The sequence below is a fragment of the Pempheris klunzingeri genome, chromosome 8 (assembly GCF_042242105.1).
Source record: "Pempheris klunzingeri isolate RE-2024b chromosome 8, fPemKlu1.hap1, whole genome shotgun sequence".
NCBI lineage: Eukaryota > Metazoa > Chordata > Actinopteri > Acropomatiformes > Pempheridae > Pempheris > Pempheris klunzingeri.
The window spans coordinates 22,343,862-22,362,279 of record NC_092019.1 but is presented as its reverse complement, the minus strand read 5'-3'; the positions used below and the strand labels follow the sequence as shown (position 1 = coordinate 22,362,279).

Genomic DNA, 18,418 nt, shown 5'->3' with positions numbered 1-18,418 from the left:
ATAGTGAATACAAATATCCCCAAATCCATGTATGTTGTCGTATATGTGCAAGATAATAGAACATTTCCTAAATTATGTCTGCATTCATATGTTACACTATCTGACCCAGGTACTGTACAGTTAATAAATATGGCCTATTTCATTCATTTATGTCCTGTGACTGTCCTTCTCCATACCCTGAGCTGAAATGTATTAGAATAACAGCAACTAAAGTGGAATAACCATAGTTTCAGTTCAGTTTAAAGTGCACACTGAAATATACATATTTAAAAATATTTGACAGTATTGAAGTATTGTTTTACCTGCTGATAAAGCTGTTCAGGTATCATTGCTTTATAAAATCTGGAAATAGCTCATGAATGAAATAGTACATCCAGATTAACTGCTGAATAAATACAGTATGTCACATTACTTCATGTGTTTCCTTCTTTACAACTTATCCAAAGGCAAAATGGGAAATAAAAACAAAAATAGCATCCATCCAGATTGTCTGTTATGGAAAAACATTAAAAAAAAAAACCTTCCTTTTTAAAATAAAAAGGCTCACAAGAATGACGTATAACAGATCCATATGTATAAAAAACTGTGCTTTCTCTGAATATTTACAGAAATAGCCATCGTAGAAGCCCCACATCTCATCACGCTGCTGCTGTAGAAATATAAATTGGCTTTCTTTTTCAGCAGGCAGAAAGTACAAATTACTCCTCTAGCACGTTTTAGATTTTAACCTTTACTACCTACAAAATATGAGGTTCATTTGCAGTGGCTGTGGTTGAAGCAGCAGGCGATATCTGCAAAATAGAATTAGATGCAGTATGAGGGAATTTTTTGATGGCTACAACTGTACTATACTGTTCGATAGATCAACAACACAAATCTCAAAAAATACATTGTAAAACATTATTTCAAATGGCGAAAACTATAAAAATTGTCCCTATACACGAGCAAGCTCTCACCATTTTCTCCTTTAAAATGTGTCTAATATTGTTACATCAGCATAGGACTGGATTTTTAAGATGCAGTGTTGTACTTGAATACACAGTCCTGACAACAGACATCCACACATGCTAAACTCCTCAGTCCTTCTAAATTATGGCTATTTAATAATGCACATCATCACTTTTCAGTGAAAACATTATTCCACCCAGTCGAGCTCGGCTGCTCTCCAGAGGAAACATTGGGAAAAAACTGTACATTGCTTTGTCCCTTGGTAAATTTCAAATTTTCGCCACTCTCCTGAAACATAAACAAATAATTTAACAACAACTCCATGACGAAACAGATCAGATACTACAGAACAATATAAACCACTACTGTATGTGCTTGTCTAGTCAACAAACTCGAGAGACAAAAGGTGGAGACGATATAGCAAAGACACGAACACAAACGTTTCCTTTAGAGATCCATGATGCGGTGTCTCCACAACAGAACGAGAGAACAAATGAGGGAGAGGAACGATAAAGAGATCTATGACCTTTGAAGAGACCTCAAGTGCTGCTAGTCTGAGATGTGCTTGTCGCCACGTCGTTGCTGGGTTGAACACAGTGAGATCAAAACTGTGAGCACGGGTGTTACCTGCGTGACTCTCCGCGAAGCTGCCAAGTGTAAAGCACTCCTGTGCGCACATCTGTGCTTCCAAGCTGTATTTTAAAACAGTGTCACCACACCGCCGTGATCATCGCAGAAACAAGTGAAAGTCAGTGTCTCTTTGTGTTTCGTGTCCCTCGTGTGTTTTGTGTGCCCACCCCCTTCCCCGAGCCCCCTCCGTGCCTCGCCTATTTGTACAGCAGTGGGATCTGGCTGTTGTGACAGTGGTTGCGGCTCATCTTGCTGTCGGCCGGGTACAGGTTGGAGGAGTTGGAGAAGGAAGGCGGGAGGGAGTGATTGTCCATGGTGGGGTTTGGGTAGCCGGGCGGGGGAAGCAGAGACTTGGGATCCGGCTGGGACGACGGCGGCGGGGCGTTGTGGTTCTGATTCTGGCCTGTGGAAGGTCGGCGGCGGTTGCGTAGAGCCTGTCGCTCAGCCAGCTGGTTGCGGAGAGCTGAAACCCTCTCTTCTTTCTAAAGACACGAGAGGGAGTGAGATTTATGGAGCCGTCGTGTCCATAGTGGTGCAGCTGTTTGTCAATCGGTCAGCAGAAATCAAATGAACCAGCAACTATTTTGAGAATCATCAATTGACTCATTTCTTACACAAACCCAAACATTCTCCGGTTCCAGCTTCTCACATATGAGAAATTGCTGCTTTTTATAGCAAAATGAGTAATGAGTAAATGAAATATATTTGGGTTTGGGACTGTTGGTCAGGCAAAATGAGACATTCAAAGATGTCACTTGAGGTTCTCGGAAACTATGATCAGCGTGTTTCACATTGTTTTTTAGCAGTATGTAGCAGATATGTATGGTTTGTGATGTAGTAAGCACATAATAAATGTCTATTCATGCATTTGTGCTGACTTCCACTGTTGTAGGAGAAATCTCCAGCCTAGACTAACAGCTGTACAAAGCCATTCTGGGTTTTAGAGCAGAGGGATCTTCTAGCACAAAGCGTGGGCAGCATGGGACCTCCCAATCAACAATTATCCCAATACATTTATGAATCCATGCCCAGAGTTTCAGGACTTATGCATAAATCCATCATGCATGAATTAACATGCCGTCTTTGCATCTCCAGCAAGCAGGATCCAACTCAGAGGGCGTCCAATAAACTCTATTAATATTTTTTAAGCGTATTAACCTTGTACATACATTCCATGACATATGCTTGTTGCATGTTGCGTAAAATATTAACCCAATGCTGCCTGGAAAATACAATAATCCATGTCCGTATAATGAATGCATATTAATACATGAATGTGTTTTATCTGTGTGTCCATGAATATATATAAATATATTATACAGTGTCTGCCTCCAGGATGAACTAAAATGTTAACTAAAATGGAAATGTACATTATATGCCTGGCATTTGGATGTGCATCTTTAATAATAAAAATAATAATAATGTGACTATGTCTGCATAAGACCGTGTATGTAATGTCTTCACCTCCTGGATGATCTTCTGCAGCTCCCTGTTCTCCCTCTCCAGCTGCCTGGATTTCTCCTCGTCGTTGTTGTTGGTGGACGAGCCGGTCTTCAGCGTGTCCTGCTGCTCCGACTGCCACTCGCCGCGGGTGATGAGACGCCGCATCTGGACCGCCACAGGAACAGGAAGTAAATAAATAACAAAAACAAGCCTGAGAGTACAGCAAGCTGAATGAATAATACATCTATTGAGAACACCTGGTGAGAACACATTTTTAATGTTTGCAGCCCTTTCAGCTAAATCTCTCCAATTATCTGAAAGCTTCAAACTTCTTTCAACGCTGAAGTCCATTTTTTCAGGGGTTCATTCTCTAATTTTTCTCTTATTTAACTTTATTTAATCTTGTACGGTGCGGTTCCTGCACAGCCTCTCAATCAAACAATGGTAATGATATTGTGAATTTTTTTTCCAAGAATTTTATGAAGTTTGAATTTCTGTAGGTGGCACTCTTTCCTCTGTCTGCAGCAGCTCATGTGCATTTCCCAGCTCCTCTTCTATTTATTCCAAACAAATAATTATAGCCGCTGCCAGACATGTAAAATGTCTCACTTAACTCGTGCCAGAGGGATTTTTTCACAACACCAAATGTTTACAGCAGCCACACATCTAAGAGCTTGTTATATTAAGCTTGATTAGCTTGATGGTGAAGTCACAGATCTCAAGATTATAGATTTGATCATATAAGTAGCCTTCTTATTTGATGTCACAGCGAATTCAGTATAGCAGTATTGCACAAAGAAGCAAAGAATATTTCCGTGATTTTTAAAATGCAAAGTTATCAGATTTAACTACTTTGAAGTTTAGCATTTTCATGCACCACACAGTACAGACTGGACTTTCTTCCTAAAGAAACCGAGCGTGCCACGTTTGACCTTTGATTTTTCTGCATTACAAGTGTACTTTTCAGTGTGTGCAGCAGTTCTTAAAGGTGTCGGTAAAGAGGCAGAGCACCTTGGGTACAAAAAGCACCACCAGAGTGATGTAGGCAGAGAAGACGACTGCTAGAGAGGCAAAGGCAAAGGAGGCGTCCTGCTGTGAAGACAGGATCATAGTCACCGGAGCAGTGATCAGGCACAACACCTGCAAGAAGAGAGAGGAAGACGGAAACAGAGGGAGAGAGGGAGAGGAAGAAGGAAAGAAAGACAGGTTGAAACAAAGGACGAGTAAGAGTGAAGTACAGGAGAAAGAGGGAGGCAGGGGGTGTTGGAGGAGAGGAGGTGGAGAATAAAGTGTGAGTGTGTGAGGGAGAGAGAGAATGAGAGGGCAGGAAAATCACATCCATAAAAGCATTAGGCATCTGTTTATCATTCCGGGGAGGGCTCCCATGTGAAAACAGCATTAAAAAGTCATGACTGAAGTGGCAACAGCGCGCTGACAATCACCACATTGTCATCTCATCAGGGCCTGGAGCTCACAGCTTAGCAAGGGGGAAGGAGGTCCCTTTACAGACACCATTAACTATTGAAACCATCATAAAACTGAGATGTGTGTATCATAACATAAAATAATAACATTGTCTCACATTATGGAACCATGTGATGAAATGAGCATGCAAGCTGCATTTAATGCTCTCATAAATAACCACGAACGATGATCAATGATAAATCCTCTCGTCGCACGGAGGAGACAAGATCAATCCATTTACTAATTACATATCCACAAAGCATAAGCTGATAAATGCTTGGATGCTCATTAAGATGCCTCCTTTTTTATTTATTAATGAGAATCCAGGCGAGCGCAGGAAATTCAAGCAAAATGGCTGTTAAGACTAAAAAAAGAAAAAAGAAAATGTTTGACTGCCTTTTGATCAAAACAGAAAAATTCCTCTGGCAGTTAAAGTGACAGAAATGACTTTTTCCAGATATTTTACATCAATTACAAAGTTACCCTGTGTCAAGAGTGTCAGGAAATGGCAGTGAGTATTTGTCTAAAGTGGCTAAAGTGAACATAATGGCAGCTATTTCAGTGTAAAGTGCATCCTAGGTGCCAAGATGATTCACTTGCTATTAACAGCCACTGAAAAATGTTTATGACAGACAGCAGTGTTTACCACTGTACTTTAGCACCTAAATGGGCACATTTTTAAACCTACTCCTGTCACAGGACAAGGTAAAAGCTCCATACCAGGCAGAACGTATGTGATCTGTGCCATCTGCCATCCACACACAAAGACAACACATAACCAACAGATTTCACAGCATTAAAGCTAAAGCACAAAGCAAAACTACAGTTTTGCACCTTAGTACAAAACTAAGGCATGCTTGAGTTGCATCAGATTGCAGTACAATAAAAGTCTGAGATGCACCCTTTAGTGTTTTATTGATTTTATTTAACATTTATTTCACCAGGAAGTCCCATTGAGAACAAGTCTTCATGTTAAAATGGAGACCTGAGATATGATAGCTGGTTATCGTAACACCACGGGCACCATAAGCATCATCATTCATGATTTATACAGCAGCTTGTGCTGGCAGTATAATGATTTGGACAGAAATGCATCCGGGGATCTGAATTTTAGAGAACAAAATCTCAAGACGTACTTGAATGTTTTATGTAGGAGCCTGTTTCTGTGTCTTGTAATCCTCCAACCAATCATTATGTACTCTTCCGTATTTTACACTAGATCACCAGTCTGGGGTGTTCAGCACACCCCAAAGGTTGCATTGAGAGGAAAAGCACTCATTTATATCCCGTTGTGCCCACAATGGACTTGTTGCTCTAAGATTTTTGAAGATTGATGCAAGATGGTGAATTTAGAAACCATTAAAAATCTAATTTTTACATTCCCTTGCAGCTGCACAGGAAGTATTTCATTGTGATGTTCTGTCACGTTTAGCCAGTTATCTACTCAAATAAGGAAAATACACCACAGAGGCATTAAGGGAGCATCAAGTTATTTATGAACTCCATTAACTTTGTAAACTGCAAAGTGAGATTGAAGCTTTTAAGCCTTTGCAGCTGAAGTGTCTTGACATGCTGGTCAGTTGCCTGTTTTGCTATGAAATGAGCAGGAAAGTAGCTTCAGGAGGCACCAGGCAAAGCAATCGTGGAGGCACTGGCTCGGATTAACTCCCTACAGATATACTACGGCCATTTTGTTCTATGGGGCAATAAAAATCGTACTTATTGCCCCGTTAATGTTATTCAGCACGCTACAGAATACGCTTTGCAGAGAAAGCAGAACAGCAGAAAGGAGAGTCGCCCAGAAACAAGAGTTCAGGCGTGAAGACGTCATTTCTTTTTTGGACTCACAGCAACGTTGTAAATAGCCATCCCAACGGCTCGATGGTCATTGATCTTTTCTGTGGAGACAGACTTGGTCTCGTAAGCCAGAAATATGCCCAGCAGCAGCAGCAGACCCTTGTAGCCATAAACCACACCTACAGGAAGAGGGAAACAGTGAGAGAATGCAGCTGACAGAGTGAAAGAGTGAGTGAGCAGCTGCGTTTGCATGAACATGACAGAAAATATAAATATAATATGGCATGTGTAACGCAACTGAGGCCTATATGGATCATGTAAAAGGCTCACCATGGCTATTGCTTGCTTCTAGTGTAAAAGAGAGTGAACATTTCAATGTGGATATTGAGGGAGTATATGAGTATGACCATCTTGTGCAGAGGTAGAAAATCAAAAATGTTGCCACAATAGATTCTATAGTGCAAAAAAGGTTAAATATGTTCAAAGTCAGTCGGAGGGAGGCAGACTGACAGAGAAAAGAGAATAAAACCGTGAAAGAGAGTGAAGTGGGGAAGAAAAGAGAATCTGTGACGGAGTAAGTTCGACACTTCTCCAGACTGCCCATTGTTTCTTTATACCGCCTGATATTAAAGCACCATCTTTTCTTCTCTGAGAAAGAAATTGCTATGGGGCAATGGCCCAGTTTGTGACCCACATTATTTGAATTTCAGCACCATTATACTTTCATAAGAGCTGCCACGCTAAGAAAGACAGACAAGAGAGACAGACAGGGAGAGAGAGGGACTGCGTGGGCCAACAAAAAGAGAAGCAAAGAGGGAGAAAAGCAAGAGAGAAAAGACGAATCAAACCTAAGAGGGTGGCGGGGGCTGAGGGAGGAGGCTGTGATATGAGACCTGTTTAATTCAGAGTGAATGGCAGTGACGTGTGTGTGTGTGTGTGTGTGTGTGTGTGTGTGTGTGTATGTGTGTGTGTGTAGGCATATGTGTCTGCATACGTCCATGTGTGTGACAAAGATATTCAAAAACCAGAGCAGAGCAAAGAGTGATAAAGAGACAGATTGAGATATGAGAGGGTAGGAAAAAGAAAAGAGGAGAGGACCGATACCGAGCCACGTGTTCATCTTTTCTGAGCTGCAGTGCTCCAACAGGGGCTGAATCAGGACATCCAAATCTTCTTTAGGGGCCTCCTTAGTGAACTTCTACTCACATGGCAGATAGAAGAGGAGGGAAAAGGGATGGAAGGATAAGGAGACGGGAGGAAAGAAAGAGAGAAGGGGGAGATAATAAGAAACGATGAGACAGCAGCACACTGGAAGAGAAGGCAGAAATGCGCAGTAAGCAAAAGCCCCAGCGCACGGTTGATCCCCTCGGGTAAATAGGGTCTTCCCATAAGTCAGATATAGATGACTGAATTAAAAGGCTATCAAATATCCAATAAATATGAAATATAGCTATCGAAAAACTCCATATAAGGTTTGAGTGTAGTTTAAGTCAGTGCTGTGCAGATTTGGGCTGATGATGACATATAGCTCTTGCTCCAATGCACATAATGAGTAGAATTTAATATGTGCAGTCTACATGCATCTCGGTTTTTATGTCTTATCCAGGCTTTTGACGGTGTCTAAACAGTGTAACTGTTTCTGATTGTCCGCCTGCAGCTGTGTCTTGATTCCTGAGCATCTTAGAGAACGATTTCTGTTGTGATTGAGCGACCTAAACAGTTGAGAGTGACCTCAGTTTGCTTTCTGTGTCTGAGCTCTGCAGCATGTATCACTATGCTTCATGTAGCTTCTCTATCTGATGGAAACAAGAGCGACAATAAAACTTGATCTGCGTTACTGAAGTCAGTCATTTATGCATCACTTATCAGCATATCTTGTAAATTACAATGTAATTTGAGCCAACGACACACCTGCGCACATAGCAGACAATGAGAAACCTGGATAAGGTGTTCACATGCCAGAGTATCGCAGTTTCTACCCAGCTAGCATCCAGGATTCTCAAAACTAGGACAAGGGCTTATCCACGTTTGTGAAACCAGGATATGGTGTTTACATGTGTAACACATCACCTGGATGATCCCACAACCAGGTCACATGGAAGCTCTTTCTTTGTAAGCCACTTTGGACAGATATGTCTGCCAAATACACGCCCCGTAATGCAACGATGAGGTTTCACCTTTTTCGCACACAGATTTCACATATCAAAACGCACCCTGTAGGGGTCTTGACCGTTCGTGGTGCTGTGGAGCACTATTTTGATGAGATGGCTCCTACATGGTTTTTATCTGGAGTTCAGTTCTGTATTGTTCCACCAATATATATCAGTTTTTTAGCTGCTGTCGTTAACATCGTCTGTCTACCATTTGATGCAAGGGGGGTAGCGTACAGTGGGGCCTATGGGTGCATTTGCATTTACTATTTTGGAAACAATTGCATATGAATGTTGATGAAAGCAACTCCAACTGCACTAAATGTGCTATAAATCCAAAACAATGAGTGAAAAGAGCCTAAAATGCACCACAGAGCTGCAAACTTGGTTGATAATTGTACGTTTTCTGCACTGTGAAAGTGAGCATGCAAGTCCCTGGATTCAGTGTTAATGCTGAAAATATCAATTAATGCAAGTTTAATGAATTTAAACATACAATTTAATGGGGAGGAAAAAATAAATGTTTAATGAAGTTCAATTAACATGTTTGTTTCCCGGTTTGATGAATGTGGAATTTTGTTTACGCCAAATTCCACAGGCTGCATTTTAAAAGTGCTTACACTATCAAACACAAATAAACATAATTATTCATCTCATAAATGTGATATGTTATAGTACTGCTGTTCAGCCGAACTTTGTGAAATGACATGATATTTATCCTTGTTTCGGAGTTGTAAGATGAAACAAAATGAAAGAACATTTCTACAAGCGAGGCCCGGAGTCTCATTACTGAGTTATTGACTGATGACAGTGGCTGAATGGTCTGTGCAAATGGGCGATGACACACAAATTATCTCATCTGTCTTGCGTACTCTACCTCAACTGTAATGTGCAGAGGATCCACAATCTGCCAGATCATGAGTGACAGGAAGTCGATAGCCAGCAGCACTCCAACTGTTGCGTAGAGTTTCCATGGCTCCAAGTGTTGCTGTGAGTTTGAGCAAAGACACACACACACACACACACACACACAGAGAGACACACAGACAACAGTCATCACTATCCAAGGGCATCACGAGCCGGTCCACAAACAAAGACAAACAACCAGGATAAATAATAAGACAGGCGTCCTTGTGATTTCTGGATGACTGGGCGCGAATTGTCTTTCTCAATGTGTGTCTCTGAGTGTGTGTACAAGTGTGTCTGTCCAAGTATATTTTAGGAGCAGCAGGAGTTGCGTGTGTGTGTGTGTGTGTGTGTGTGTTTCTGAAGGCGACACCAAGAGCTGCAGTAGCTATATTTGTGCTGCCACCTGAAATCATCATTTATACACACTGCTGTTGTGTGGACAGTTTCCGAGGAGACCGATATCAACTTTATTATTGTTAACTTAAGCTGTTACGGAGGCAATACACCCGTAACCGAAAACAAGCAACCAAAATGAGCTCTCCTACTGTGCTCCCCCCCCCTCCTCTCTCTCTCTCCACACATCTTTTTTTATTCGACCACGCTGGCTTACTCACAGCACCTCCAACATAGTAACAGCCATTCAAGCGAGCAATGACTAAAACTGAAAAATAAAATAAAGGAGAAAACACATTACACAGTCCTGAGCGCCTCCTCACTTGAATTGCATGAAAAATGATTTGAAAAGCGCTCATTCTCCCTTGATTTTGTGAAAGTTTCTTTAAATACTCAAGCAGAGCTCTCTGGCAGAATGCCCTTCTGTGGACATGAAGAGAGTTGAAAGTCAACCCGATTCGTTGTGCTTTGGCTCAAATAATAAACCCCCTGAAGGTTGGATTTCTGCATAGAACTTTAATACTCATCCATATTCATAAATATTCCATAAATGGCTTAATCTCTTATTCTTCTGATTAGGTCTCAGAAATTCCCACAACACATCACAGACTGGCAGTATCTTGCTGACTCCAGGATACACTATCTTCAAGGGGAAGCACACACACCCACACACACACATAAACACATACACACCCACTCTTAAACACACCAGCATGCACAAAAAAGCTGATGGCGTGGGTATCAGGGGCCTGGTTTGTGTCAAAAAAGTCTGCATGTGCCTGTTTCTGTGCATAAATGTTGCATGTGTGCATGTGTAAAGTACAGTATCTATGTCAGTGTGTGTCCAACACCCTTATCCCTGCACTGTCGCTACAACCCCGCCACAGTGAATGATGCCGAGCTGGCCTCTCAGAAGCTTATGTTAGGAAGCCTGCAGAGTTTTCAACTAAACTTTTTTTTTTTTTATCAGCTGGCACCACACACGCTGCGTGGCCTGGCCTCCCTCTCCCATCCTTTCTCTGCTCTCCTGAGACCGCTGAGAGGCTTATCCCTCCCTCACTCAGCCTCCCTACCTTCTTCTTCTCCTTCTTTTCGTCCTTCTTCGTGATGAGGGTGTGGACCCACCAGATCTTGGTGAACATGCTGCCATAGGCCAGGCTGAAGCCGAGGCCGAGGAGCCACAGGCGGAACTGGAGGAGTGGGGGAGAGAAAAATAGAGGGGAGGGAGGGTGAGGATAAGTGGGAAAGAGGGGAGATGGGAGGAGAATTTTAATTCTAAAATACCTTTATTCAAGTATGGGGGTGCAATTTTCTCTGTAAATGACACTATGATTTAACCTGTTACACTTGCAGTATATTAATCTAAAACTTAAGAAATTATGATGACGCTGATTATTGTGTTGTCTATACTATTGGTAGTATATGAATAAATATATATACAAACAATTCAATGTTATTTGAGTTTAGCTTCATTGTTAAAGAATTTTGCTACAAGGGCTCTGTACTTTACCGCCTCTCCTGTAACTGATGTTTTATTGAAGCATTTTGTTGTTGTTTTTTTGAAAAGAGAGTATTTACTGTGAATAAAAATAGAGGTTACATCAAAATGTTCTTTATTCAAAATAACACGTAGAGGAGGTGGGAGTACTTTTTCAGAACTGCATAGTGCATGAAGGTTTTCTTCCTTTTAGGTTGCGCGCATCCCCAACAACCTCCAGCCTGTGACAGCTGGCAAAGTGTTCGCTGCAGCTCATTAAGCCTATCAGTGACTCAGATGAAAATATCAACATCTTTATCAACTCTTCTCTTTTGTCATCTGGAGTCTAAAGGAACATTAAGAAATGTGTGCACATACTGCCACATATTTCAAATATGCATATGTTTATTCGCATATGAGATAGATAGATAGATAGATAGATAGATAGATAGATAGATAGATAGATAGATAGATAGATAGATAGATAGATAGATAGATAGATAGATAGATAGATAGATAGATAGATAGATAGATAGATAGATAGATAGATAGATAGATAGATAGATAGATAGATAGATAGATAGATAGATAGATAGATAGATAGATAGATAGATAGATAGATAGATAGATAGATGTTTGGGGAGATGTAGAGATTGCAGAAACAGGAAAAAAAAACCTAGCCAGAGCAGGAGGTCAGAGGCAGAGTGCAGGAGACAGAAAGAACAAAGCATGAAAGAGAATGACTGGACAGGGACAAAAGCGCAAAGAATCGACAGAAATGGAAATCTCCCTCTCGCCTCCACAATAAAGAGACCCAACATGGGTGAAGTACTCCCACTCCTCATTAGTGCTGGGATCCCATCGTCTGTGCTATTCTGACACCCAGCAAATCATGTCTCCACCACTGAATACCAAAATCCATTCAAATACTTAATGAATTATGTCAGTGTTTAAACTTTCATCATCTTTCATCCACTAAGTGTGTGTGATTGAAATCCTGAAATAACTGATTGGCTTGCAGGTGTCAGTTTGCCACAGGCAGGAACATCAAAACTATCAGGGCATCACAACACACGAATGAGGGTTTGCTTAAACTAGGTATGCAATTTCACAGTAGAATGGGGATTTACTAAAACTGACAGGTGTACCTGCAAAGTGCAAAATGAAATAAAAACTAGGTGCACTTTTGTGGTCTGTGGATGTTGATAGTAAACTTTAAGATGCAACATCTTAACCTTCACTGACCTGCAGGAGAACCAGTCAGTACAAAATAAGCCAAACAGTGTTTGACCCCTCAGAACTCTATTTTAAATTCAAGTTCAGATCCACAAATTTAAGATACCAAACATGTCGGGATACATTTTGTGGAAATGTGTATAAAATAATAAACAAGACAATCTGACAGCAATTTCAATTTGATGGAATAGTGCAGCCATATAAAAACACGGGTTTATACACATTTCACTCAAAGTATACATCAAATAGCTTTAATTAAAAACTTGAATAAAATGAAACACAGTGTGTGCAGTATGAGACACTGTCAGACACCATGAAATAAGATGAAATACCCAACCTTTAAGCTAATTACAATAAACGATGAGGTGAACTATATGCTAAAATCCAACTGAAATGAAATCATTTCTTTTTTTCTGCTACAGACCAAAAGAGACAAACTCATATTTCATATCTTTTATCTTTATGATGGCATCTCCAAGTTCTTCATCTACATGGATGGGGAACTTCTTTCCATACAGCCAATCAGATTGCTTCATTTTAAACTATATTTGCATAAGGCAGTAACATCATGTGACCATCTGTTACATAACAGAGAGTCACAGACTTTGAACAACAACCCACATTAGCTTTCCTGCTAAAGCCTCCTTCTTACCGAACTAACTTACAAACATATAAACACGTTTTGTCCTGATAGGCTTTCGTCTTGTTGAATAAGCGCCCAAGCAAACATTGACCAGGGAACAGTGCAACGCTGACACCAGTTCACAAGTTTTAGTTTGTCTCCTGCTGGGGCTCAGCCTGCCAGCAGCTGTTAATCAATCAATCAAAACCTCCTTCTGCAAAAACTGATGACTAAATGTAAATTCTTTTGGATTTTAAAATCTAACAGGATTGGCCTTCAATGTAATAGTTTTTCATCAAACCAAGGTCTGAAATTTGAATTTCATTTTTATCTGCTACTTTTGAGGCAAAGACGGAGAACAAATGCATACAATTTTTAAAAATCTGAATTTCATTTCTTTTTTGGATTACATCACATAATACATTTCTTTTCATTTCTGTTTTGGTACTAGGATAAAATTAATGACCCTGATATTTGCAGACAATACCCAGCCCTGCTCGTCTCTGCCCCTGTCTGTCACCCCCTGTCTCTTCTCCTGTTACCTGGCAGACGACCGGGAACTGTGATCTGTGGACGTGGTGGCCATCAATCCCCAGTGGGAACACTGCAGCCAGAGCCATCATACAGCCCACCGCCGTCATGTTGTTGAGGTACGGCTGAGAGTTCTGGATGTAGCTGAAACAGTGAAAGATTGACACAGGGACATATCAATAAAAAAACACATGGTAATTATTATTACTGCTTGAAGGTACAGCTGGTGAATTTGTGGGTAAAGGTGTTAATTGTGTTGGTGGTTTTGCTGTCAGTTCTTAGAAATGTCATCAATTGTTGTAAATTGCTCTCCTATTGTTTTTTAATTAAAATTTTATCATTTTATTTCCTTGTTTAAACAGTCTGGCTCTAGGGGCTATTTTTGGGTGACAAGACTAAGAGTCTACAGTTATGCATCAGTCTAGTCTGCAAGTAGGGACGCTTTGGTGCAGCAGACATTTTCTATTTCTGTTTGTGAACTCTAATTGCCAGTGATATTCCATAGTACGTACTGTACAGAATTAATATGTTGTATGGATTTGGGACACAGTGATAATGTTTTTCATGTTCACCATCTTAGTGTAGGGTCTAAGTATGCTAAAATTTGCAAAAAAGACTAATTACAGCTGAAGCTGATGAGAAAGTTGTTAGTTTGCAGATATTTAGCCACACAAAGTATTGGAAAAATATGAAACCACGACATGATGATGGTACAGAGGAACCAGAACATGTGTAGCAAATTCAATGGCAATTCATCCAACTGTGTTATAGACATTTGTGAACCTCCTGGTAGACGCCAGACAAAAAGTCAGCTGACACTGACAATGAGGTCTGTGGATTATCCAGAGTAGCGGGAGATTATTTCTGGAAGGACACATTGCTGTTGACATTTTAAAATGATATCATCATAAACGAAAGCGCCTTCTCCTCCACTGTGGAGTGGTGGGAGAGACTTACACTACCTGCATGGCTAGATCCCATTGGTGGTAACATTTTGTAATTTAGGTGAATCAGTCCTTTAACATACTACATGTGCTGTATCATTTTGCCATGGCAGCAACAATTCATTGTGGGTGTCTTAAGCTCCTTATCCATATTTTTCAGCCCACACCTTTGACATCAAATGGAAGTTTTGAAACGTTGTCAGTGCGCTGAAGCGTGGCTGAGGTAATCATGAACACTGTATGTTAAGGTAAAGATGGGAGCTTAGAGGATAATAAGACAGAAAGTAATTACCATAATAAGGAAGAATAAGTACAGTGATTTCTATCTATGTGTTTGTATAAATGCTACTTTAGAGACAATCTCAGTATTACAATTTTCTCAAAAACTCCAGATTTAAGACCTGTGTGTTTAACATAATCTGCTCTGTACCATAACTCCCACCCACCCAGCCTTCCTCTGTTCTCCAGCGCGAACTCATCCTGCAGCAGTAGGTGTGTCTTTTATTCTTTCATCCCATTGACCTGCCCTTGTGTTGCCCCCGAGGCTACGCTGCTTATTTACTGTACAGCCACACACTTGTGCGGCATGCATACAAACACACACTGAAATATACACAGTCGTACATGCACACTGGCCCCAATCCAACCTTTCATACCTCTGAAAACCTTTAATGCTGTTACATACCATGAATATATGATGTTCTTTGCACTGCAGGAGTTATTTTCTGATTTAAAGTGCTGCTCTTATCACGTATGCACCATGTCTTGTGGTTGCTTTGAATTATGGTTGATTGGAGCAACTATGTGAAGAAAAACAGGCATCTTTTTTCTTGAATGAATATTTCTACCTGAATTATTGTTGAATATTTTTGAGTGAAAGAGGTTCTTATGTGAAGGACCAAGGATCTGATGTTTGTAGCTGCTATTCTAGTTAGAGCAACGCTACCATTCATTTGGAGTTCTGTTTCTGGCCACCTGGCAAATTTAAGTCCAATGTTGACACTCTTTTGGCTCCGTTGTGGTCTCCACCAATGCCTGTAATGAGCTGAAACTCATTATGAAGCTTCATAAATCTGACAGAAGCAGCAGATTCATATGGTAATTCTTTTCATGTTCAAAGACAGAAATGTGTAGGATCAGCGACCCCTTTCATACTGTCATTTGATACATTACAGCTGCTTTTAACGGCGTCTTAGTGTTTCTGAAGGAATCTTCCTTTAAAACTGTGATTGTGTTTGACATTCTCTCGTTTTAAAAGTGGATTGGTTATGTATTTTTGTCTTCTAACATGGCAGTTGGTGGCAAATTTGTTTAGTGAAAACAGCTTACTGAATAAATATGATTTGATTTGATCTGACTCATAGTGTTTTGGCTGCTGAGAGCAGCCCTCGGTGAAACTATGTTTGAAATATAATCAAAGCTGGAAAAGGGCCTGACTGGCACACTGGAGCCAGCCAGAGAACCCCAAAGGAACAAACCTCTCCAGCTTTCCGCAAAACTCCTGATAAGCTCATGGACTTATGGGACTTTAAATCACTTTGACCCGGGTCAAACATAAAAATACTATGTTAAAAAGGCATCAGAGATATGCTACGCCGGGTTCATAGACATGTATTAAGCTTAGAAATCCAAGATCAAAAGGCATTTTTAAAGGAAGTCTATTTGCATTTGGTCTAGGGCTATGCTTAAGCTGCGACAATGAGACCAGCTGCTAGACTGAGAAAAGCCACACCCAAATCACTAACTTTGTAGTCCATACACTCAAGACGCAGAAGTGCCATTCAGCAATCACATAAACCTTAAAGAGGGAAGGATCTCTGCTGAACATGTGAATTATTTTTTCCTGTGTCTCATTTCCTACAAACACTTACAGCCACAGTGAATGATCAGCTCTGCTGGAGCAGCTGAAGGGCGCTACCGGAGGTCATTTCTATTCACTACTCGGAGCCAATGTAGCTCCTCAAACAGGTGACTTTCATGTAACAAAACTGTGGCTTTAACCTCTGACGTCCCGTTTAATTCATCAATCAATACTCATTATATTCAGTTTTTTTTTTAATCCTTTTAAAAATGACCTCTCTCTCTGTGGAGGACAACTTTATTTTCAGGATTGTATAAGAAATCCCTCATCACTAATGCCTTTTGGAAGGACAAACTTGAAGTGTGGAAAAGCAAAAAATCTACAATCCTTAAAACATGTATATAGGTAACTAGAGTTACCGCCTCGCAGCTGTGCGACACCAAGTTGCAGTACACATCCACATCTGCCCAGACCCAAGACTAGGTACCAATTCAGTATCCAAACAAAGGTGAAATATGGTCCCAATCTCCCCCTCCGTTCCTGAGTTATGGTGTTGAATAACGGCCAGAAAAGTGTTTTTGCAGAACATTATGATGTCACTGCGAAGGTGACCTTTGACCTTTTGGATATAGTATTTGTATGAACCGTTGTCACAATTAGCATAAGCGTTCTTTTTGGGCCAAAAACGTGTTTTGTTTGGGACACAGTGACCTCGATGTTTGACCATCAAATTCTAATCAGTTCATCCTTGAGTCAAAGTAGATGTTTGTGCAAAATTTGAAGAAATTCCCTCAATGTGTTCCTGAGGTATCGCATTCACAAGAGCAGGACGGACAATCAAAGATGTAATGCCTCCAGTCACAGCTGACAACAAAAAGTTAAAATGCTGTGTAACAAACACTAATAACCAACAATTGTTCAAATTTTCATTTGCCAATTATTCTTTCAATTCAGTGATTAATTGTCTGGCCTATAAAGCATCAGAACAGATTCCTTGAGTCCAAGATTGTCTCATCAAATGTCCTCTTTGCTCAACCAACAATCCAAATTCTTCTATTAGAAAAGCTGAAACCATTAAAAAAATGGGCATTTTAGCTTAAAGACTGACTAAATCAACACTTGCTGATTTATTTTCTGTCAATCCACTATTAGATTAATCGACTCTGCAGCACAGGATCTTTGGTCTATCAGTGTGAGAATGAAATGACTCATTCAGCGTTGGTGAACTCACCGGACGTTGCCATTGTAGATGTTGAAGGTCAGACAGACGATGCCGAGCAGGATGCCGAGGCCGGCGAAGACGGACACAGCTGCAAACAGCTTTTGAGACAAGAACCTGTACTCTTCGATCACCACTGTCCGATCAGCCGGAGGTCCGGCGCCTAAACGGAGAGAGTCAGAGAAAGAAGTGTGAGGAAAGAAAATGCTTCTGGTGCCAAATGCGATATCAAGGACACACCCCACATCTCACTGCATTAATGGGATGATGACTTTTAGTCTGTCTCTCAATACTTTACAACTTCATCCTGTCTGTAGTTCTTAAGTTATAGTTTAGAATTTAACCTACTAAAAAAAGACTAAATAACTCAGATGTCTTAACTGTTACCTAGTTAATCAAGACCTGTAAGGCCAATCAGTAGTAGAGTACAATACAAGAGTACCTGGATATTCTGCAACTGAAAACACAGAACTTTTTATTTAACCAGGGAAGCATTGCTTAGAGGCAGGATCTCTTTTTTTTAGGAACATCTTGTTCGTACTCACACTGTTACACACATCGTGACACACACAGTCCTATCCAGCCACTGAGCATCTCCACTGGAGTAGCAAGGGTTGAGTGCCTTGCTCAAAGTGTCACAGGATCAAACTAGCAACCATCTGATCACAAGGTTACTACTCTAAAGTGACTTAAAATGAATACACAACCTGCTCAGGAGCAGAAAATGTAAAATCTGAGGAATTAGCATCTAATTATCAGAGTACTAATTACTGCAGTTAAGTGAAATCCCGTCACTCTGCACAATTTTTCATGATGATTGAGTCACTGAGTCAAGAAGACGTACATCTGATGCA

At 40.6% G+C, this 18,418-nt stretch overlaps 1 protein-coding gene across 1 annotated transcript in view; it reads right to left on the bottom strand.

Annotated features, from left to right (window-relative positions):
• Positions 1-1,775: 1,775 nt before the first annotated feature.
• The window catches only part of gabbr1a (gamma-aminobutyric acid (GABA) B receptor, 1a), a 66,552-nt gene continuing 49,909 nt past the window's right edge, over positions 1,776-18,418 (bottom strand). Inside the window, exons 16-24 of the mRNA XM_070835614.1 lie at positions 17,577-17,727; positions 13,612-13,744; positions 10,808-10,924; positions 9,310-9,420; positions 7,387-7,480; positions 6,334-6,461; positions 4,033-4,161; positions 3,043-3,186; positions 1,776-2,060 (exon numbers count right to left, since the gene is read on the bottom strand). Of these exons, the coding sequence (XP_070691715.1) occupies positions 1,776-2,060; positions 3,043-3,186; positions 4,033-4,161; positions 6,334-6,461; positions 7,387-7,480; positions 9,310-9,420; positions 10,808-10,924; positions 13,612-13,744; positions 17,577-17,727 (1,292 nt within the window). The remainder of the gene's footprint in view (positions 2,061-3,042; positions 3,187-4,032; positions 4,162-6,333; positions 6,462-7,386; positions 7,481-9,309; positions 9,421-10,807; positions 10,925-13,611; positions 13,745-17,576; positions 17,728-18,418) is intronic.